Source organism: Macrotis lagotis, chromosome 2 (genome assembly GCF_037893015.1).
Source record: "Macrotis lagotis isolate mMagLag1 chromosome 2, bilby.v1.9.chrom.fasta, whole genome shotgun sequence".
NCBI lineage: Eukaryota > Metazoa > Chordata > Mammalia > Peramelemorphia > Peramelidae > Macrotis > Macrotis lagotis.
The window spans coordinates 230,366,428-230,389,891 of record NC_133659.1 but is presented as its reverse complement, the minus strand read 5'-3'; the positions used below and the strand labels follow the sequence as shown (position 1 = coordinate 230,389,891).

Here is a 23,464-nt window from a genome sequence, read left to right as displayed (position 1 = left end):
AAAATCATACACCTGCTTTGGGTAGAGCAAAGATTAGTACCAAAGTTTTCAGATTCCTCATGGGATTGGTGGTGCACATCAATGCTATAGTGTCGTTTTCTTGACAAGGAAACTTGAGTGGTTTGCCATTTCTGTCTTTCATAGATTAAGAAAACAGAGGTTAAATTCCAGGTCACACAGTTAGTTTTTATCTGAGGCCATATCAGAACTCAGATCTTCCTGACTACAGGTCCAGAACTCAATCCATTGATCCACCTAGCTTCAATATTCTCAACACTTTATTATGTCTGAGAAAAGATATTGTCTGTGCCATTAAGGCATTTATTCCCTGATGGTGAACACAAAATGAATAGAAAATGATAAATGAAGTCTATAAGTGTTTAAGGAATGGATAGTTTGTTGTGTGGGCTGGTCTAAGCTAAACTTAGTTTGAGAAAAACATTTTTAGAAATGATAATTCTCAAGCCTGACTTTGATGAATGAAGATTGATCGAGTCAGTGGTGTCGTTACTAGTTCCCTAAATGTAAGACCCAGAGATTCAAGGCATATCTGGTGAAGGTTGGCAGTAGTTTTAAGATTAGGTATTAGAGATCCATCGGAAGCTATTGATACTTATATTTGCCACATATAACTTTTAGACTTTGTTGGTTTTATTTTGTTTTGCTTTGAATTTTTTTTTGGCAAGGAAATGGGGTTAAGTGACTTGCCCAAGGTCACCTAGCTAAACAGGCATTAAGTGTTTGAATCTGATCCTCTTGTCCCCAGGGCTGTTGTTCTATCCACTGCAGCACCCAGGTACCCCCACATATAACTTTTAGAGAGGTAATCTATTTAAGAGGCAACCTCATAGGACTAGAAAATCCACTCTTCCTCAGGAGGAGGCTGAAGGCTAGAAATAGCCTGGGGAGTCACTGGTAAATGATAGTTGAAATCCTTGTAAGCTTGATTGTCCCTGCTTGGGGTGCAGAGAAAGTGCAGGGAGGCAAGAGATGCTTTAACCAAACCTTTAATTCCTCTTGTTAAGGGTTTTTACCTTTGAACTTGCATTCTAAGGTAGAAGAGACAGCTAAAGCAATCATATATGGAGATAAATAATTGACTATATTTTGCAACTTCTCCCAAAGATTTTGAGAGAGGATATTTGCATTCCAGCAGTTTGCCTGGTGCTTGCCCTACCCTTATAGCTCATAGAGCCCCTCTAACCATAGGGGTCTAGCCAAGAAGGTAGTAGGACAGCCTGTTGGGTGAGCCAACAACTTTTTTTTCCCCAACGACTTCTTAACAGAATCAAGAAAGGCTGGTACTGTGTTACTGCTAGGGTTGGACCATGCTAAGAAGAGCCTGAAATATCAGACTAGATATACTCCAAAGTTACAAGAAATATAGAGGAAGAAAGAATAGCAAACTGAGTGGAGAAGGACAGACCAGCTGACACAGATACTGAATGGGCTGAAGGGTATATAGCTGAACTGAAAAGTACAAAGAAAAAGAGAAGGGGAAACTATCTTTATTCTCCAATGAATATTTGAAGATAGATAACTCTTCTTTTGTCCCTGGTATTCTCCTGGAGTAAGGGTTCACTGGTTTGTCCCTTTCCTTTGACATTCAGACGAACTACTTTGGATAGCTCCTTAGCTGGGTCTTTAACCTTCCACCCTTCAGAGGCTTCTCTGTAAATAAGATTGCTTCTTAAGGGATTATTTGCTGCTAAGAATATAACCCAGATGTGTTGTTTTCCCACCCTTAGTAGTAGGAAAAAACCTGGGGAGGTTATGGAACCTTCAAGGGGAAAATGCTGAGTTTCTGGGTTACAGTAATGGTAGCCAGAATAATAGTTGCCTCTGATCTCATGGCTGTGCAAAGCTCTCCTTTTTAGGGAGTGCTTGGCTCCCTTGCTTTCAGTGATTGCAGCCAAAGATTGAGTTGAAGTTGTCATTCCAGAAAAATGTGTTTCCATGTAAACTGGGTGTGGGGGTGAGAAGAGGGGGATGGGAGTGGCTGCTATTTGGCAAGCCTCTCTCAATCCTTTTGCTTTAATTTTAACCTGTTTTTCTGGAGGTTTCCAAGTCAGGAAAATGTCTCTTCATGAGTTGAGATTTCCCCCAATATCTAAGGTGACCAAGGACTCAAATGCTGCCCTAGATACCACTAAAGTCAGTATTTTCAATATTTCTCACCCAATCTATCAAAGCTAAGCCATTTCTTTCTTAACACTGGCCTCAATTCCTATTGTGTGGGTGGTATGGTCAACTGAAAGATATCTGACTGGCCTTTTTACTGCTAATGATGAAACCCAGATGGGTTACTTTCCTAACTTAGAGTTATAGTTACATTCAGGGAAATTATCAGCCTGCAGTGGTAAATTCTGACCCTCAGTTTTTGACACAGACTTGTTTTACATCACTTTGGTATAGTGTGAACAAGAAGAGAAAATGGGTTTTTTAGAGTCTTCCTATGATGCTAGATTAAATCCTTCTTCTCAGAAACTATGAAGTTGGATATTAGTTATTAGCTACATAGATCTTGATTTCCATTTTAATTATGTTAGCCTTTGTAGTTCTTTGGCAAAGATCTTAATACTCTGTTTTAATCTTCTTTTAGCCCTCACAACAACCCTTGAGATAGGTACTAATATTATCCCCATTTTAACAGATGAGGAAACTGAGGTTGAAAGAGGTTAAATTGCTTATGTGGTAATATCACATAGCTGGGAATATCTTGAGGCTGGATCTGAACTCAGGTTTTCAAAATTTCAGATTCAATGCTCTATCTACTGCAATATCTAGTTGTTTTTATTTTAAATATTCTTCATTAAAACCTAAATTGAAATGTGTGCAAAAATGGGTGGCGCTTAGGTAGAAGCAGTTTCTGGCACTAAGAAGAGTTGGTTAAAGAACCAAGTAGCCAGAAGGAGAGAGAAGGTAGAAGATGTAGAAACTGGGATCTAAAAGTAGATGGAGACAGTGAAGTATATAGTGCTGGTTTTGCCACTAACTAATTATTTGACCTTGAGCAAATCATGTCACCTCTAACCTTAGTTTCCTATTTGTAAAGTGAGAGGGTGAATAAGGTCTTTACTGATATCCCATGATTCTAAGATTCTATATCTCAAAGGCTTAGCATAATACATCTCCACATAAATTAACATCTCAGTCATGGTCAGTCAGTCATTAAGTGCCTACTATATTTCCTACACTGTGCTAAGCTCTGGAAATACAAAGAAAGGCAAAAGACAGTTCCTGCTCTGAAAGAGCTCACTGTCTGATAGGAAAGACAACATACCTATGTATAAACTAGCTACATACAAATGTTTATTGATTGATATACAGAAGAAATATGAACTAGTCAACAGGAAAAAAACACTAGCATTAAAAAACGATCAGGAAAACTTGCCAGTGAAAGGTGAGATTATTTTTGTCTATGACTTGAAAGAAACCAAGGAATTTAGGGAGTCAAATGAGAAAAGAGAATATTCTAGGCATGCGGGGAGCCAGTGAAAATATTTGAAATCAAGTGATGGTATTTTTTCTTTTTTGTTTTAAATTTTTATTTACTTAAGGCAGTGGGGTTAAGTGACTTGCCCTAGGTCACACAGCTAAGTAATTTATTAAGTGTCTGAGGCTGTATTTGAACTCAGGTCTTCCTGACTCCAGAACTGGTGCTCTATCTGTTGTGCCACCTAGTTACCCTCAGTGGTGTATCTTATATGAGAGAGGCTATTGTCATTGGATTAAAGAATACTGAGGGACTGGAGGAAAGTGCAAGAATTCTATAAATGAAGAAAAGTTAGGAGGAGGGTTTAAATATCAAATTGAAGTTTTTTTTATATTTGAGCCTTTAGGTGATAGTGAGATTCTGGGGCTTACTGAAAGAGGGTGGGTAGTGGTGACATAGTCTACTCTCTAGGAAGATCCCACTGATAGCTGAGACGCAGTAGAGTGGGGAAAGATTTGTGGCAGGGAGATCAACCAGCAGGCTATTGCAATAATCAAGGCATAGTTTATGAGGGCCTGTACCAGAATTTCTGGCAATGTAAGAGGAGAGAAGATAAAATCAACAAGACTTGGCAACATATTGAATACGGAGGTGAGAGGGAATGAAGAATCAAAGGTGACACCTAGCTTTTGAGGTTAGGAGACTGGGGAAATAGCTATACTCTAATAATAAGGATCTTGGCAGGAAATATAATGAATTTTGGACATGTTGAGTTGAAGTTGTCTATGGGACATCCAATTGGACTTAGGAGATTCAAGGTCATCTGAGAAATTAGGACTGGATTTAGTAGATTGAAGAATCATCAGCAAAATATGATCATTTGCCCTAACCAATTATTTGACCTTGAGCAAATTATTTCACTTCTAACCTTAGTTTCCTTTGGATTTTTGGATCATAGACACTGATGAGGTCACAATGAAAAAATAATGGGAAGAGAATTTCAATAAGACCAAACTATATTTTGCTACCATTAATGATCATGAACAATGTACTTTTCTCCATGTGGGCCTCATAAAATGAAGAGCAAACATAAGAAGCTTTATCATTCTAAAGGTTTTTTCCTTCTATCATTTGCCAAGATTTCAACATGGAACATGAATGAAACTAAAGCTTGCTTTCATCGATCTATTAAAACTTTTTTATAATTTTGCTTTTCTAAGCCTCAGGCTAAGTGATTACAAAGCTTAGGAAATATGAAAAGTAACCTGTTTTCCCTAAAGTTTTTGGGGACTTTTGGTTTCCATTCCCAATAGTAGAACTACCTCAGAGAGTAGGATATTTTCTTTCCTTCCTAATGGCAGTTGATATGATTGGATATAGAGAATGGTAGCTAATATCTCATAGTGCCGCACTCTGACTTCTCTTTGAAGATTTTTTTCTTCTGAGTGCCCCATTTCTGCTAGGAGGTCTGTAGATGTTAGCATTTTCATGGGAACAAGTGAAATGCTTCAAATGTGATTTTAGATACTGTTCAATTTGGGCTTATTTGATTAAGGGATAAGAGAGGGCAGCTTGCTTGTCTTTGGAACAAGCTTTCTGGAACTTTTGTGAAGGTTTTTTCTTTTCCTTTTTTTTAAAGGAAGGCTGAATTTGAAAATCCCAAGCCTATTGTAGATACCTTTTTCCCTGCTACAATACTGCAAATGAATCAAGACTTCTGGCAAATAAAAAGACCTTCCCTCCCTTGAAGCTCTGGCTATGAACATGAGGAGGGAGAAATGGGAAGAATCCTATTATTTCTTTTTACTTTAAGGACAGAAAAATACCCTTCCCCATTAAGCCTCCAAAGATCTCTCCCTTTTGTCTTCATCCATTTTGTACTTTCTCTTGTTCTGTCCTTTGACACTCATGATGCTATTCTCTTTGACTAGAGACTACATGGGAGCGGCCCAACGGTTCTCCTCGGACCCCATCAAGCCCTGGCCCTCAGAGGAACTTTCAGCCTACAGCAGGTACTGTCCAGCTGCCATCTTATAGCAACAGTAAGCAATTCACACTTAGGTATCAACTTCATTCCTTCAAAAACTGAGTGCTAGCCTCTGAAACTGATGCAGAATTCTCAGATATGGCTGACCTAGTTTAGCACAAAGAAATGACAACCATTAGGCAGTAAAGTCCTATGGTCCTAATAGCCCTTTGCTATAGTGGAGAAGGAAACAGTTTTAAGATTTCGTTCGAATCAGACTAATGAGAGCCCAGTGCCCAAGTACCTACATTATATGTAGTTTGGTCAAATTGGTTAGTGTCCAATTGCCTAAAGGAGAACCTGAAAGAGAAAAAAGAAATGATGGAGCTTGAGGTGGGGGGCAAAGCTGGTGAGAGAAGAGTTACAAACACAAGTTATTTTTTATTTCCTAGAGAGTGTTGTCTACTGAGAGCCTATCATGTAATGATGTGCTCTGTGGTCTAAAACACACAGAATGTGCTATCTTTGTAATTTGATATTTATTTATTTCTTTATTTGTTTGTTTGTTTATTTATTTATTTATTTAGTAATTTGTTGTTTATGTGCGATTTGGGTTATGCTTAGGAGTATTGTTCTCTTAACCCTTGGGATGAAAACCATTTGTGGCAGTTTGAAGGCAATTTTGAAGGCCAGACACTAAAAAAGTACAAGTCATTTCTTTTGGATATTATTACTACTGAATACAACTGGAGACACTGAATCATGCCAACATTGACATTTCAATAAAAAGAAACTAAAAGATATTAGGAAATTACAATTAAAAGAAAAATGCAAAAGTTTTTCTTAGAAATGGAAACAAGATGTCAGAATGAAAGGAAGCATTTTTGCCTTAGGTGCCTAACACAACTCCTCTACAATAAACTAGAAAACATGCCAGATTGAATTTTGTAAAGAAACTTAAAAAAAAAAGTCACAATGAGTCATTTTCTATCCCAGAACAGGTTAGGAATATACACATTCTGAAAACATAGCAATGTAGTTCTGGAGCAGAGGTGACTCATTTCTCACCTTTATTCCAGCAACCAAGTCTACAGTAGAATAATCAAGGCAGGAGACCAAGATCTGATCAGTTCAGTTTCTTCTTTCAACTCCCCACACTGAGTGATGAAAGCTGCAAAAGACCCAGAGCAATAAAGCCTATGGCCAGATCTGCCCCATAGAAATGAGCAGAGTCCAACATTAATATAAATTACAAGTTCAAGAAATAGGCTAGAAGAACGAGCAAAGAAAAAAGGACGTGACCATAAACAACTACTCTGGTGATGGTGAAAAAATGACTTAAAAATAATCTACAAGCAAGATTTCTGAGAAAATTTCATATTGGACACAAATTCAGTGAAAATTCCAGAAAGAGTTAAATAAATACTTAAAGGAGCTAAAAGTTAATTTAAAAATCAAATGAGGGGCAGCTAGGTGGCACAGTGGATAGAGCACCAGCCCTGGAGTTAGAAGTACCTGAGTTCAAATCCAGCCTCAGACACTTAATCATTACCTAGCTGTGTGGTCTTGGGTAAGCCACTTAACCCCATTGCCTTGCAAAACAAAAAAATCAAATGAGAGTTATGTTAAAAAATTATATGAAAAGAGAATTAACAACTTGGTAAAACAAGCACAAAACTTTTTTGAAGCAGAAGTTCGTAAGCAATAAATAGACTTTGGCAGTATTGGTATCATACATCAAAACTAAGAAAGAAATATTTTATAAACATTTGGTCATAGTTTATGATGAACATAACCAAAAAAATGGTCATTATAAAGGTAAATTTCAGTTTATATGCAAATGTCTAATAAGAAGATCAGAGATAGTAAATCATTTTTAAGATGGTCTCTATTACCTAATGGTGGTGGGTAAAATCCTAGAGAAATAAACTTTGTGTCTAATCTAAAAAAAAGAATAAAAATATAAAAATTCTACCAAAAAATCCCAATGTCATATCAAATTAAGTCAACTTTATTAGTTATTGACTTTGAAAACTAAAATTAGCTTTGGGAAGGACTGTGAAAATTTGACTAAGAATCAAGAAATTAAATAATATAAAGTCTTGTATACTATCTGGAAGCCACATGTCTAAATCTCATGAATATCTTTTTTATTTTTAATTTTTATTTTAAACTTAAATATAAAATGCAAAAAGAAAAAAAATGCCATGTGGGCAACAGAACATGAGATGATTCAAAATATGAAGTAATAAATTTCAATTTGAAGAAAAATATATAATCATTACTACACTGTTCAAAATTGTCCATTGTTGTTGTTTATTTTATTTTATTTTTCCAATTACGTGCGAAGGTGGTTTCCAACATTCATCCATTTGCAAGTTTATGAAATCCACATTTTTCTACCACCCTCCCCATGATGGCAAACAATCTGATAAAAGTTGTACATGTACAATCATATTTAACATATTTCCACATTAGTCCAGTAATTAAAGAGAAGTTAGAACTAAGGGGGGGAGCTATGATTAAGAAAGAAAAAACAAATTTTTAAAAAATTTATATGGTGATCAGCAGTGTTATGCTATAGAGATGTTAAGAATGAGAATTCATAGAATCTTTGATTTGTATCTGGATTGGACTTTAAAGTTGATAGAATCTGCTTCAACATTTTTGCAAATAAAGAAACAGTAACTGCTTAAGTGACTGGGCTAGGTTCGTACAGTTAATGAAAATCATCAAATTTGACTTTTACAATTAACTTTGGAGGGAAAAGTTTCATTTAAGTGACAAAACTGAAAGCCAGTTTTCTATGAGTTGAGAAGGCAGTGAGAAGAAAAATAGAGGTAAGTGATAATGTTTTTCCAGGACTTTTGCTGTGAAAGTTATGCAAAAAGTCAGGTCCTGTGAAATAAGGATGAGAGATAGGATAGTTTCAGTTGTTTGAGAGATTAGAATATTCAATGTAGGAAATGAAATAGAAAAGCATTTGGGGAGAAGAAAGAAGGTTTGTTTGTTTTGTTGCAGTGAGGAATTAGTTAAGATTAAAAAACAGATTTGTAGTGAAGACAATACTGTGTCATTTCTCTCCCACCTAACCCCACTCTTTCATGGTTGCCTTCTTTTGGAAACTCTTCATCTACCCTTCTGATACTTTTGTAAATTGTGAAAAAGTAAATGAGGAATCATTGCTTGAGATGTAGTATTTCCAAGGAAGACTGCAGGGTTACTCTCAGCTCCTTGGTTCTGAATGTCATGCTTCTCTAGCTGTAGCTTATGATCACAAGAATTTTGTGTATCACATCACTGATACAACCAGTTTGCAGCTCATTAAAAACTACATGTCTTTTTTAGATGAACTGATGTTTATCTGTCTTCACCTTCTTGCACTTGTTGATTATTTGATTTCATGAATAACTATTTTACATTTCACTTCTATTTTTATTTAGAACTAAGATTTCATTCTAGAGGAAGCTGTATATTCCAAATAAGGAACTCTAAAGAAAAGCAGGAGTAATGAGAAACATTCATTAAGCATTACTCTGTGTCAGGCACAGTACTAGGCTCTGGTATGATCATTGTATGATCAGAAAAAAAAGTGAGATGGTTATGTGATGAAGGACGAAGTATGCAGCCCATGCATTCCATACATCCTTCTTGTATTAGGGAAGTCAAAGAAGGCCCCCGTCATATTGGGAGGGTTTGATCTAGAAATGGATGAGTTGTGATCTGCATATTTGGAGTAAATTTGAAGGTGATCATGGTGAAGAAATGTCTTATATTCAATGCAAATCCACAGCTTCCATCATAGATTAATCTAGGGCTGCTTGACAGGTTAAATGATTTGCCCAGAGCCAGTATGTGATAGAAATGAGAACTGGACCAATCTCATTCTGTCCACTAGACCATGCTTCCTCCAAGCTTTCCTTGAAGATTTCCCTGCAGGGAAAGAGAACCTATTCTACTTTTAGATAGTTTTAGATAGTTCTAATTTTGGAGAACTTTTTCTGAAGTGATACCTCAATCTCTCTCTTTGCAATTTTCATAAATTCTTTTTCAAAAACAATTATCTGTTTTTTTCCAATTATATGCAGAGATACTTTTCAACATTAATTTTTGTAGTTTTCTCCTGCCCATTTTCCCCTCTCCCCATCCTGATATAAATTATACATGTACAATTATGTTACATGTTTTCCTTATTTAGTTACTCTGTGAAAGAAGAATCAGAACAAAAAGTGAATAACCATGAAAAGGGAAAAGCAAAAAAAAAACAATTAAAAAGTGAAAATTCCTTAGTTCTTTCTCTGAATACAGATGGCATTTTCCATCACAGATCATTTAGAATTGTCTTTGATCACTGTAGTCTTAAGAGCTAAGTCTTTCAGAGGTGATCAACCAATGTTTCTGTTAAGGTGTACAATGTTCTCCTGGTTCTATTCACTGCACTCAGCATCCATTCATATATATCGTTTTAGATTTTTCTGAAATCTTTCTACCCCTTGATTCTTATAGAGTAATACTATTCCATTATATTCATATGCCACAGTAGTTCAGTCATTCCTCAATTAATGGGCATCCCCTCAATTTCCAATTCTTTGCCACCACCAAAAGAGCTATTAAATTTTCATTTATTCTTTTGAGTTCTTCCTTGCTGAAATAATTTTTATTTGATTTAACCCAGTATCAAGCTTGTTTGAAATTTTAGGAATATGAAATAGAGTAGATCTGGAAAGAATCTAAGTCTTATCCAGTTCAATCTCCTTATTTGATAGATGAGGAAACCAAGATTTAGAGGGGTTAAGTGACCTGCCTAAGTTTATATGATTAATGCACTATAAACCAAGATTGAACTCAAATCATGCAACTCCAAAGCTAGTACTCTTTCCATTGAATGAATCCACAAAATGTTTGCTATTCTTCCACAGTTTGTATCATCTATAAATTTAATAATCAAGACATTTGATCCATATCACTAACAAAAGAACGAAGTACACCACCAAGCACAGATGTCTGGGGCACAAAAGAACTCCACAGAACTGACTGCTATCCATTAATGAGTACCTTCTAGGTCCAATATTTCATTTAATTCTGAATCCAATTGACTATACTATTTTCTTGATCTGATTTTTCCTTTTCTATAAAATGATGAGATTTTGTCAAATCCTTTTGCTAAATCTAGTTAAACTGTATTTATAACATCCATTTGATCTTACATTTTAAGAATGAAGTCATGCTATGTTCTTTGGGATCTTTGGTATTTCCCTGTTCTATATGAGCACTATTTACTTTAGAATTTTGCCAGAAATTGAAGGGAAACCTCCATGAATCTTTACTCTATTCTCTTGCTTTAAAAAAATAAAAGGAGGAGGGGAGGCCCTCCTGTCCAGTCAGAATTGACAAACCCCTACAATTTGAGACCTGCAAGGGACCCCAGTGGTAATCTAACCCAGACCACATATAAGACAATCACCACTATACCAAACTTGACAAGTATTCATCTAAACTCTGCTTGAACACCTCAAAGTAGTGGGAACTTAGCACTTTACTTTTGGATAGCTCTATTTGTTAGAATGTTTTTTCCATCCTTGAGACCATGCCTAAAGTGAACTCTTTATAACTGTCACTTATAACAAGTATAATCCCTTCTCCATATGACAGCTTTTCAAAAACTTGAAAACAAGTACCATGTCTCCCTGAGTTTTCTCTTCTCCCAAATACAAATCCCCAGTTACTACAACTGTTCCTTACATCATCTGGACTCATGGCATTACACCATCCTGATTTACCTCCTCTGGACATTCTTTAGCTTTGGTTTTCATTTAAACTCCACAATTCCTTTTATGGAAATAGATGATATTTTCCATTACAAGACTTAAAATTGTCTTTTATTATTATACTGCTGAAATGAACAAGTCCATTAAGATTGATCTTGGCTCCATGTTGTTGCTGTTAGTGTATTTAATGTTATTCTGGTTCTGTTCATTTCACCTAGCATCAACTCCTGCTAGTCTTTCCAGGGTTTTCTGACATCCTGTCCTTCATGATTTCTTAAAGAACAATAGTTTTCCATCACATCCATATACCAAAATTGTTCTGTCATTTCCCCAGTTGATGGGCATTTCCTCAATTCCCAATTTTCCACTACAAAAAGAACTGCAAAAGATATTTTTGAAGATGTAGAATTTTTTATTCTTTTTCATGATCTCTTCAGGATATAGACCCAATAGTGGGTAGATCAAAGATTATGCACATTTTTATTGTCCTTTGCTCTCCAGAAAGGTTGGATCAGTCCATAGCTCCTCCAACAATGTATTAGTGTCCCAGCTTTCCCAAAACCCCTCCAATAATGATATAGAGCAATTTTTCATATGACTATAGATAGCTTTGATTTCTTTATCTGAGAATTGTCTTTCCATATCCTTTGACCATTTATCAATTTGGGGGAATGACTTGGGGTTTTTTTTGGTAAATTTGACTCAGTTCTCTATACATTTTTAAAATGAGTCCTTTCTCAGAAACACTAGTTGTAAAAATTATTTCTCAATTTAATACATTCCTTTTAATCTTAGTTGCAGTGGTTTTGTTTGTACAAAACTTTTTAATTTAATGTAATTAAAATTATCCAATTAGTTCTTTATAGTGTTCTCCATCTCTTCTTTGGTCCTAAACTGCTCCCCTTTCCATACATCTGACAGGTGGACTATTCCTTGTTTTCTCAATTGGCTTATAATATTATTTTATGTCTAAATCATTGATCTATTTTGACCTTAATTTTTTTTAAATTTTATTTAAGGCAATGAAGTAAAGTGACTTGTTCAAGGTCACACAGTTAGGCAATTATTAAGTTTCTGAGGTCATATTTGAACTCAAGTCCTCCTGATTCTAGGACCAATGCTCTCTCCACTGCACCACCTAGCTATCACCTCAATCTTAACTTGATATAGGGTGTGAGATGTTGGTCTGTGCCTAGAATAGGTAATGAAAAAACAAAACTCTCACTCTTTGCCAGTGATATGATAGCATACCTCAATAACCTTAGAAAATCATCTAAAAAACTACTGGAAATGACTGGCAACTTTAGCAAAGTTGTAGAATTTTAAATAAATCCACATAAATCCTCAGCATTCCTATATATTACTAACAAGATACAGCAGCAAGAGTTAGACTTTAAAATAACTTCAGACAACATAAAATACCTGGGAGTCTATCTGCCAAAATAGAAACTTTATAAAAACAACTTCCTAACACTTCACACTGTATTATTGTATTGTTGTACTATTGTATTATCATCTAATCTAAAGAAGGAAGCAAACGTCAATAGCTCATGGGTAGGCTGAGCTAATGTAATAAAAATGACAGTTCTACCTAGATTAAATAACTTATTTTGTGCCACACCAATCAAAATTCCAAAAAATTACTTTAGTGAGCTAGAAAAAAATAGTAATTAAATTCATATGGAGGAATAAAATATCAAGAATATCAAGGGAATTAATGAAAAAAATGCAAAGGAAAGTGACTTAACTATACCAGATCTAAAATTATATTGTAAAACCTCAGTCTTCAAAACTTTGGTACTAGCTAAGAAATAGAGTGTAGATCAGTGGAATAGATTAGGCACAAAAGAAACAGCATAAATAACTAGAGTAATCTGCTATTTGATAAACCCAAAGTTTACATCTTCTGGGATTAAAACTCACTCTTCCATTAAAAACTGCTGGGAAAACTGGAAGATAGTATGGCAGAAACTAGGCATAGACTAAATCAGTGTGCTTTTGAAATCATTGTACTTAAGGCAATTATTCTAGATGATGTCTGACAAGAGAAGAATATAGTGGAACACTTAGTTCACAATCCCTAAAAAGTTTTTTTTCCTCTTAATGAAGCCCAAGATTTTATTAGCATTTTTTTGTCTGCTCTGTGTCATTGCTGACTCATTGAGCTACTGTGTTTTACTGAAAATAAGCCCTATAAGGATCCCCTTTCCCCCCACCCCAGGATGCTTGTAATATAAGCCCTATCCCAAGGTCATCAGACAGATGGACCCATTTAGTACAATGCAACACATGATGGACATATTGAATTATAAAATAATAATATTAATATAATTAAATATAAGTAATATTATTGACATTAATACTTGAAATAAATGATAATATAAATTATAATTATTTGTAAATACCCCACAGGAACCTTTGAACAAGAGGTTAATGCCTGTGTAAACTTGAAACATTGCTGAATCACCAGAGTACAGACACAATGTACAAATAAAGTATGTAGTTGATAACATTTGGATGGAAAGAAAGCTCCATCTCTAATCATCACTAAGGGCAAGAATGATAAAATTGAATGTGTTTCAGGTATTTATGTTCTTGAAACTGAAAAAAAAGCATGGTGAACACAGAAACAGTTATAAGTAAGTGAGTTGATTTAATGCTTCCATTTTGTTTTGTGAGGTGGTAAGAGAGGTCTGCTAGTTTGGGATTTAGCCAGTACTCACTAAAGACATGAAAAACTTCCTTTCAGAGAGAAGAATAGATCAAATAGTGATTCTCACAGGAATGATTGCCTATCTCCAGATATCCCCTTAAAATAAGCCATGATGTGTCTTTTGGAACAAAAATTAGTATAAGACCTGATCTTATTTGGGGGAAATATAGTAAGATCCTTCTTTCCTACCCAGAATTTTTCAGAGTAGCTGCTTTCTAATCATACCTCCCATCTCTTATAATTGGTCATTAGAATTTTCATATCGAAGTTCAAGATTTTGTAGTTATTTTTATAGAATTAAATATTAGTAGAATCAGTCTAATGTTTTGGTATGTCAAGATCCTTTTGGACCTGACACATCTATTAGGTTTACAAATCTACCCTATCCCACCCTTTTTTTGTCATAAGCAAATTTGACAAAAATTCTTTCTCTCCTCATATCTAGGTCATGGGTGGGGTGGAATTAAACTGAACAATATCTAATACAGATCTTTAGGATAAGCCACTGGAAATTTCTTACTATATTGATATTGAACCATTATCACCTCTTCTTTGAGTAGAGCAATCCAATCAGTAATGAATACATACTATTGTATTATCATCTAATCCATATCTCTTGTCTCCACAATGTCTATATCAAATTTAGTATCAAAAACTTTGCTAATATTTAGGTTAACTCTATCCACAAGATTCCTCTGATCTACTAGTTTGCAATTTTGTCAGAAAAGGAACAGGGATCTAACTAACTCTTTGTAGTCATCATAGCCCTTCCTACTTATTCACCGAGTATCGGTTCCAAAATTTTTCAGGAATTGAAGTCATTTTCTAATTTGCAAATTCTTTTCTGTTTTTTGGAATATTGAGGTATTTGACTGTTCCTGTTTTCTGAGATCTATTACATATCACTGAGAGTGACTCAGCAGTCACGTTTGCTGATTCTTTCAAGACCAATGGATTTCAATCAATCAACAGTCTCTACTTATGTTCCAGGTGCTGGGAATACAAAATCAAAAGTAAAATTGTCCCTGTCCTTGAGGAACTTATATTTTAATGAGAGAGAGAGAGAGAGAGAGAGAGAGAGAGAGATTAAGCTTAGTAGTTGAGGAACCAGGTAAGACAAATCTGTCAATTCTTTCAATACTGGAGGATCAATTTCATCAGAGCCTCATGATATAAACTTATCACAGATAGCTAGATATTCTCTTACTTTCTCTCTACTTATACTGTGTTTCTATATTCTATTAGTGTCTTTTATTTGGTTTTCCTATGTCTACAGATCATTCTCCTTTACAGAGAAAACCAGGAGTAAACCAGAAGTCAAGGAGCTCCAACACCTTTTTGGTTATCCTTATCTTCTTTTGCCAGCCTTAGTTTTACCACTATTGACACTCTTCTTACAAGAATGTGCCTGGTTATTTTATTCATCTTCCATTTCCTTCCTTTATATCATTTAATGTAAATTATTTTAAAAATCTAATCTGGATGATCAGCTCCCTATGCATTCATGTTTTTCTTTTTTGAACAAAATGATTCCCTCATTTCCATCATTATTATCTTTTCCTCTGTGTCTACAGAATTTCATTTTTAAAAGCTGTCCATTCTTTTTTTTTTTTTTTTTTTTAGTTTTTGCAAGGCAGTGGGGTTAAGTGGCTTGCCCAAGGCCACACAGCTAGTAAAAGCTGTCCATTCTTACTGATCAGTCTACAGTTTTCTATCTATCTTGCATTCTTTCTCTTTGCATATCTAGAGTTCATTTCAGGCATCATTCAACTTTCTTCTCCTTGGTCTCAAATGTGAAAATGGAATAGCTTCTCTCCTCCAAGTTTCCAGTCATTTCTCCCAGATTATCCACTTGTTCTTTGTGGGTAAGAATCAGATCTAAAACTGAAGTTCTCTAAATAAGTTTCTCCACCTTTTAAAGTATAAAATTGTCATTCAGACAAGTGAAAAATTAATTGGATGCTCTGCTTTTTCCAGAGATGGCTTCAGCAGACAATTGGAAACTACAGCTCCCTATCATAATTTTATCATGCTTTATTGACAGATTTCTCTTTTTTTCATATTTTCCTTCTTTTGTCCAGGTGGTCTGTACTGTGCTTTGATGACAATATGATATTTATTTCTGCCTTCAACCAAAATGCACTCTACTATAACTCTCATTGATGGATTTCCCCACAGGAGTATATTTTCTTAGTAATCAATGCTATTCTTTTTCTCCTTTTTTTCCCTATTGTGTTCCTGATTCCCTCTTGAATCATTATGTTATGATGTTTAACTTTACCTTCTTTTATTAGATGTTCTAATTCATTTTGCTCATTATGCATTTATGAATCTGAGGACATGTATTTTATTGCTAGTTGCTTTCCAGGACTTCGTATCTCCTGGGTATCTCTTCTGCTATGAGTTTTTACAGTATTACCAACATTCTACATTCTCTAGGGTGTTGTATTATGTGTGATCATTATGTCTCTGTGTGTGTGTATGTGTATGTGTGTGTGTGTGTGTGTGTGTGTAGATAGGTAGCTACAAATATAGATGTAGGTATTTGTATGTTATACTATTAATACATTGCCAGTTTCTCTCTGTTCTTTGTTAAAGTGCCTTTGACTAGATTGTTTTAAGACTCAAGGCTAATACTAATTGGTCCTTTGACAGTACAAACTAATGTGGCCAAGAGTTTATCATACCTATATATTTTTTTAAAATTTTATTTATTTAAGGCAATGGGGTTAAGTGACTTGCCCAAGGTCACATAGCTAGGCAATTATTAAGTGTCTAAGGCTGGATTTGAATTCAGGTACTCCTGATTCCAGGACCAGTGCTCTATCCACTGTGCCACCTCGCTGCCCTATTTTAAGCTAAAATTAAGAAATCTAAATCCTTTTCTCAGATACTATCTTCTAAACCCAAGTTTTATTTCCCACACTTTCTTTAATGGATTGATATAGAGTTCTTTCAACTAGTGTAAAAATCATTATCTTAGAATCTGCAAAAGCCTCTTCCCTTTGAGACCTCAGAACCTTAACTTTAATGTTATTTATCACCTCCATACAAGAGATACTAGTGGTTATTGCTTCAAAGTTTGCAAAGCTCTTTACAACTATTATTGTATTTTATCCTCACAAGAACCTCCAGAGTTAGGTGCTATTATGATTCCAACTTGACTGTTGGTTTTTTATTTTTTTTTGATGTTTGTCCTTCATTCTTGAAGAAGTCCATGATACCAGGGAGGTGATGCCATGACAAGCACATGAATTGAATTTGAGTGAAAGAGTGCTATGCTAAGTCATCAGCTTCACTTTCCTCCTCCAAAGTCATCTGGATCCAGTTACCAGATATGAATCAGTACAACTGGAGATGGCCCTGGATGCAAGGCAATCAGGGTTAAATGACTTTCCCAAGGTCACACACAAAACCAGTAAGTGTCATGTATCTGAGGCCAAATTCTCTATTCTCTGTGACACCTAACTGCCCTTCTGGAGTATCTCCCCAGATTCATATCTGGCCGATGAATCCTGATGACTCCAGAAGAGAAAGGGAAGCTGGTGACTTAGCACAGCAACCCCTCACCCAAATCCAATTCATGGGCTTGTCATGGCATCATTTCCTTGATGTCATGTTCTTTTTTGAAAAATGAATGACAAACATTGTTCCTATTGCTCTTGCATGTTAACACTGGCACCAGCATCCATGTGAGGGTTACAAGACAACTCTTCAGTAGCAATGTGATTTGAAACAGGACATTTACTATTGAATCATGAGGTAGACAAAAGTTAAGTGATCAGTCATATATCTAAGGCAGGATTTGAACTTAGGTTTCCTCTTTCCATTCCAGTGTTCTGCTATCCACTGTATTATCTTTCTGTTCTATTAGATAATGCTTCTTGGTTTAAAAGCACCATTAACAAATCTCTTTTCCTCAACTTCGAATCCTTTGTTCAAATTTAATCAGTTTTTACCTCCCACAGTCCTTTGGAAATCTTATGTACCAAAATGTCTAGGGATAATGATAAGAATGAAGTCTTTAAACCTTGGAAAACAAGAAATTTTCTCCCTTCTTTTTCATATTTAAGCCTCTAAACTTGTATCAGAAATGTCTTTTTCATATATATATATAAAGTCTGAATATATTGAAGATATTTCAATATCTTTATCTTTTAGTCCTAAATACGTTTAGCTTTTTCTATCAATGTCCGCTAACAAACCCTTTCTATCAATAAATAAAAACCCTCCTTTGTAATAAATCAGTAAGTTTTCCTTTATTTTTTTAAAGGCATACACATGATACAAAGGAAACGGTGGAGTTGAATTTGATTGCCTTTTTGGAGGGAAATGGAGCAATTTGGGGGTTGGTTTCCCTTACCTCAATGCCTTCCTTTGTAGTGTTTCCCATATTCCAAACACTTTACTATTATCAGCAAGGGAAAAGTCTTTCAAAAAGTTTTTTTGAAAGCAAAATTAAGTATTCAGAAGATGACAAGGTGCTCTGGGAAAGGATAGAGGAAAAGCAGGTCAAGAGAAAATTAGAAGTAAGCCACAGGGGCAGCTAAGTGGCACAGTGGATAGAGCACCAGCCTTGGAGTCAGGAGTACCTGGGTTCAAATCTGACCTCAGACACTTAATAATTACCTAGCCATGTGGCTTTGGGCAAGCCACTTAACCCCATTGCCTTGAAAAATCTTTAAAAACAAAAAAGAAGTAAGCCACAGACTTGCATGATTATACCACATTTGGGAAAGCTTCGGGAAAGCAAAGGAACTAGAGGAAAACAAGGGCATCCTGTTTTAATTTTGTCTTCCAGTTTCAGGCTAGAGAGTGAGGCAGAGCTTAATTTGAACAGGACTCTTTTTTTAATCGCATCATCAGAAATCAGAGCTGAAAGAGATCTGTGAGAAAAGCATCTTGTCCAATTGCCTCATTTTACAGATGAAGAAATTAAGGTCTAAAAAGAGGAATGACTTCCTTAAAGTTATAGGGCTTGACTAATAAAGACTAGAACTCAAGATTCCAGACTCTCAGTCTAGTATTCTTTCTGGCATACCACTTCCTAGATGTTCATTAGTATACGGTTCCTCATTCATTTTGTTTTGTTTTGTTTTTGTTTTTGGTGGGGTTTTTTGGTTTATGTTTGGCTTTTGCAAAGCAATGGGGTTAAGTGACTTCTCCAAGGTCACACAGGTAAGTATTAAGTGTCTGAGACTAGATTTGAACCCAGGTTCTACTGACTCCAGGGCCAGTGCTTTATTCACTATGCCATCTAGCTGCTCCACCCTTATCCCTTCTTTTACAGGTAGGCATAACATAAATTATTACAGGCCTATTAAACTTTTGCTACCAATATTCCTTACTTATTAAAATTAGTAAAATTAAAAGGTGAATCTTTTTTTAAAAATCTCTTTCACACCTTATTTCTTCCAGATGAACTCTCATCTTTTAATTTCCCAGTCCAAACACCAAAAGAAAAAAAAACATAGATAATTCAGTTGCTAGCAGTATGTAAAGTGGTTCTATGTACATAGGAGCGCCTCCTCACATTGTGGATAGTTACTTTCAAACTAGTCAAAGGAAATTTTCAAAGGAATATATCAAAGCTATCAACAATGTTTTGAAAGCAATTTTCTAAGTCATATTGCTCTTTTGACAGGATAGAGGGTTTCTATCAGTTGAAGAATGACTGAACCATTATGGTATATGAATGTAATAGAATATTATTGTATTGTAAGAAATGAGGAAGGGCAAGGTTTCTAAGAAAATTGGTAAGGTTTATTGGAACTTATAATGTCAATAGAGCAGAACCAAAAAACATTTTATATCATAACAATAACAGGGTAAAAGCAACTTTGGAAGACTTAATTGTCAATTAGAATGACCAACTATGATTTCAGAATACTGATGGTGACAAATATTTCACATCTTTGGACAAAGAGGTAATAGAGTCAAGGTACAAAATGAGACATATAGTTTTGGATGTGGTCAATGGAGAATATTTCACATCAACTATAAAATTACTCAAATTTGAATTTTTCTTTTTTTCTTTTTTCAATTTCGGGTGAAGTAGAAGATGACAGGGAGAAATGGGATAATATTTCCCTTCCACCAATCCTCATTCCCCCCAAAATAAACAACAGAAAGAATCACAGTTATATTTTAAATTTATTAAGTAGTTTAAAGGAAAGGTAGCTTCTGTATAATAGAGATTCATAACTTCATATACAGTCCTTTTAGAATAAATGCTCATTTGTTAAATTTGGAATATGAAATGTAAAAAAAATATTAAAAATACTCTCAAGATCGTTTCATTCACTCTGTCCTACTCAAACTGGTCAGTTGAGATTCCCAGAGAAAGCCTACCCCCATAGATTATTCTCAGACTCTCTCCTCTGCTAGTAATTCTCCTCGCTAAAGGAGACTATACTCCTCATATTCAAATTCATAGCATGTTTAGCTCTTAAATATAATCATTTCTTTAAAAATAAGGCAAAATAATAATAACATAAAAATACTCATTAGATCTTAAATCTATTTATAATGTCATAATTACATTATAATTCATACATCTCTGGGTAATACTCTCCAACTTATGCATTCAATACCTATTCTCTCACTTATGCTGCAAAGCTAACTCAGTGACAAAGACTTTTGCAATTCCATTCTTCAGACCAAACACTTCAAGAGAGATTACAAAAGCTGAAAACTAAAGGGGCAACTAGAATAGACAACACTCTGTGTCTGTGTGTGTGTGTGTGTGTGTGTGTGTGTGTGTGTGATTTTTGGTTTTTGGTGGGTTTTTTAAAAATCTATATTAATTATTTGACATGGCAGGAGTGCTAGGAAATGGGCTGTCCTTACATCCTGATCCTCTATCTTATCTCAGAGGGATGTTACAGGCAACAATTCAAAATCACATCCTTTCATTTTGATATGTACTCTTATATACTGTATTTCTCAAAAATGCCTGTGTTTAACCACATTTCCTTAGATATAGTTTGTCCTGAGCATGAAGGTCAGATCCAGGAGCTACCTGGAGAGAGTGTCATTTCCTGTCATAATGCTTAGAATTCCAAGTCCTGTTCCATTGTTAGAGAATTTTTGGTTTCTAACTTGTGGTATGATTATATGCCATTCATGAATTTCATAACTATATTTCTAAATGCCTAATTTCTTTGTATTTAAAGCCTTTTAAAATCTGTTTCATGAGACATAAGCCTAATATAGTGACCCCTAGTGTTTCTAGTAAGAAAAAAAGAATGAATTAGCAGTAAATAATGGATAAGGGGAGATTTGTCTTTCAGAAATCAGAGGAACTTGGATGAGGATATAAGTCAAGGTAGTCCAATAGTTTCTTCTTTTGTGCAGAGAAGCTCAGTGGAATGCTCTGGCTAAGAGTAAAATGAAAAAGGATGAAACAAGAAATTTTGTCTAAATAATGAATTGCTGAATTAGAAAAAAATCATTATATATGCATATATATATATATATATATATATATATATATATATATATATATGTAGGGGGAAAATCTCAGAATACTATCAATTCTCCTTTAGCCACCTTATTCCAGCTGTTAAAGGTCAGAATTTGCCACACTCTCAGGCCATAATCTAGCAGAAAAGAACATAACTGAGAGTAGGAAGATCTAGGATCTAATCTCATATAATCTAGCTATGTGACTGTGTGACCTTGAGTAATTCACTTACTCTTTCTAGAACTCTATTTATCCTCCCAGAAAGTTACTCTAACTAATCTCTCTATGATCTTGCAGTCCCTCATATTTTATATAGTTTTCTGTATGATCATACAATACCCAAAAAGCTTCTTGGAAGGTGAGAGGTAATAAGAGTACCAGAAACAGGCTACAATGCAAGGAAATTCTGGGAAGGTTACATATTAAGATTCAATCACTCTTCCAGTGTTTATTAAGTTCCTACAGTACAATTAGGTACTAAGAATGCAAAGGTTAAAATGAAATTGTCTTCAAGGAGTTTATATCCTATCAGAGGAAAGCAATATGTATTGATAATGATAGTTAAAGATTAAATAGTATTTGAGGTTAATACAGTGTTTTACAAATTCTCATTTTATTCTCACAACAATCCTAAGAGATATTATTTTTCCCATTTTACAAATGTGGAAATGAGGTAGATAGAGGCTGAGTGACTTGTCCAGAGTCATACAGCTGGTAGATGTCTAAGGCCAGATTTGAACTCAAAACTTCCTCCTATCAAGTTCAATATTGTATTCGCTGTTCTACCTGGTTGTTCCTTTACTTGTGGACTGTATCTCATAAGATCAGAAACAACTGATCAGGAGACCGGAATGTGGGATAAAGTGATAATTTGGTCATTGATACAATGAATACACAAATATAAAATCTTCTATTTGGGTGAGTTAATTTGAAGATTAAGTGTAGAAAAAGGAAAGGATTGTATTTTACTGCAGTGCTACTATTTGTTAGATACTGTACTAAAAATTTTATAAATATTATTTTATCTTCACAACAATCCTTGGAGCTAAGTACCATTATTATCCTCATTTTTTCAATGGGAAAAACTGAGGCAGACAAAGATTAGTGACTTGTCCTAAAATCTAGCTAGTATAGCGACTAAGGATACATTTGAATTCAGGTCTTTCTGACTCCAGACCTATCACTGTATCCAATGTACCAGTTGATGAAACGGTTATACTTCTTAGAAATTAAGTTGGAACTCAGAGCGAAGCAATATTATGAGAAGTGCTTAGGGATAGTAATAATGATAGTTTACATTGATATGGTGTTTTTAAGATCATGAAGAACTTTCTTCATAATCACTGTAAGATACACAATGACTAAAGTATAATTGAAATATTATATTCTTATAAACAGTACAGCAATATGGTATCATGGAAAGGCCACTGTACTTAAATTCAGATCAACTCTGAACCCTAGTTCTGACATTTCCTTGGACTTGCTACATCATTTAGCCTCTCCCCTCATCTGTAAAACAGAGATGATAATATTTGTACTAGGTATCTAATTGGCTTATAAAGTGTCAAGTACCTTAGAAATGTGAAATAGTCTAATCCTTACCTTGTGAGACAGTATGAGTACTCTACTTCAGACATTTTGTGAATAAAAATGACTTCTTTCAGAGAACCTGCTAACTTAATCCTCAATTATAACATTACTTATATGTGGAAATTATTTTGGTGCACCATATAACTCCCTTACAAACTTTGGGAACAAACCCCACTCATAATTTAGGAACTGTCTGTACAAGCTTTTCAGATAGCCAAGGAAGATGAATTTGAGCCAGGAACAGGCTGGCCTTGGGTAACTGGACAAGCTTCCAGAACAGAAAGATCTCTAAGTGAAACTGCTCTTTGAGCTGGGTAAAGCTTAATTTTGTACTTCTTGTTCCTTATATATAGTTTGTACCATGATAAATTTTCATGCTTGCAACAAAGTAGTTTTCATTGTTCCCATGGAAAATACTTGTAACTGAATAGAGGTATGGGAGATTAAAAGTAGCTACATTTCTTGACGGCATGGTCATAGGGAAAAAACCTCTAAGCCCTGGGTGTCAAGAGGAGACTAAAAAGAG

The 23,464-nt window shown here is 35.0% G+C and overlaps 1 protein-coding gene across 8 annotated transcripts in view; it reads left to right on the top strand.

Annotated features, from left to right (window-relative positions):
• The window catches only part of GAS7 (growth arrest specific 7), a 271,230-nt gene that overhangs the window by 191,425 nt on the left and 56,341 nt on the right, over window positions 1-23,464 (top strand). For 5 of the 8 annotated variants that reach the window (XM_074225105.1, XM_074225111.1, XM_074225107.1 and 2 more), the window contains one exon: window positions 5,368-5,478. In XM_074225105.1, the coding sequence (XP_074081206.1) occupies window positions 5,368-5,478 (111 nt within the window). The remainder of the gene's footprint in view (window positions 1-5,367; window positions 5,479-23,464) is intronic. The other 3 variants (XM_074225106.1, XM_074225112.1, XM_074225113.1) reach the window with 1 other exon arrangement.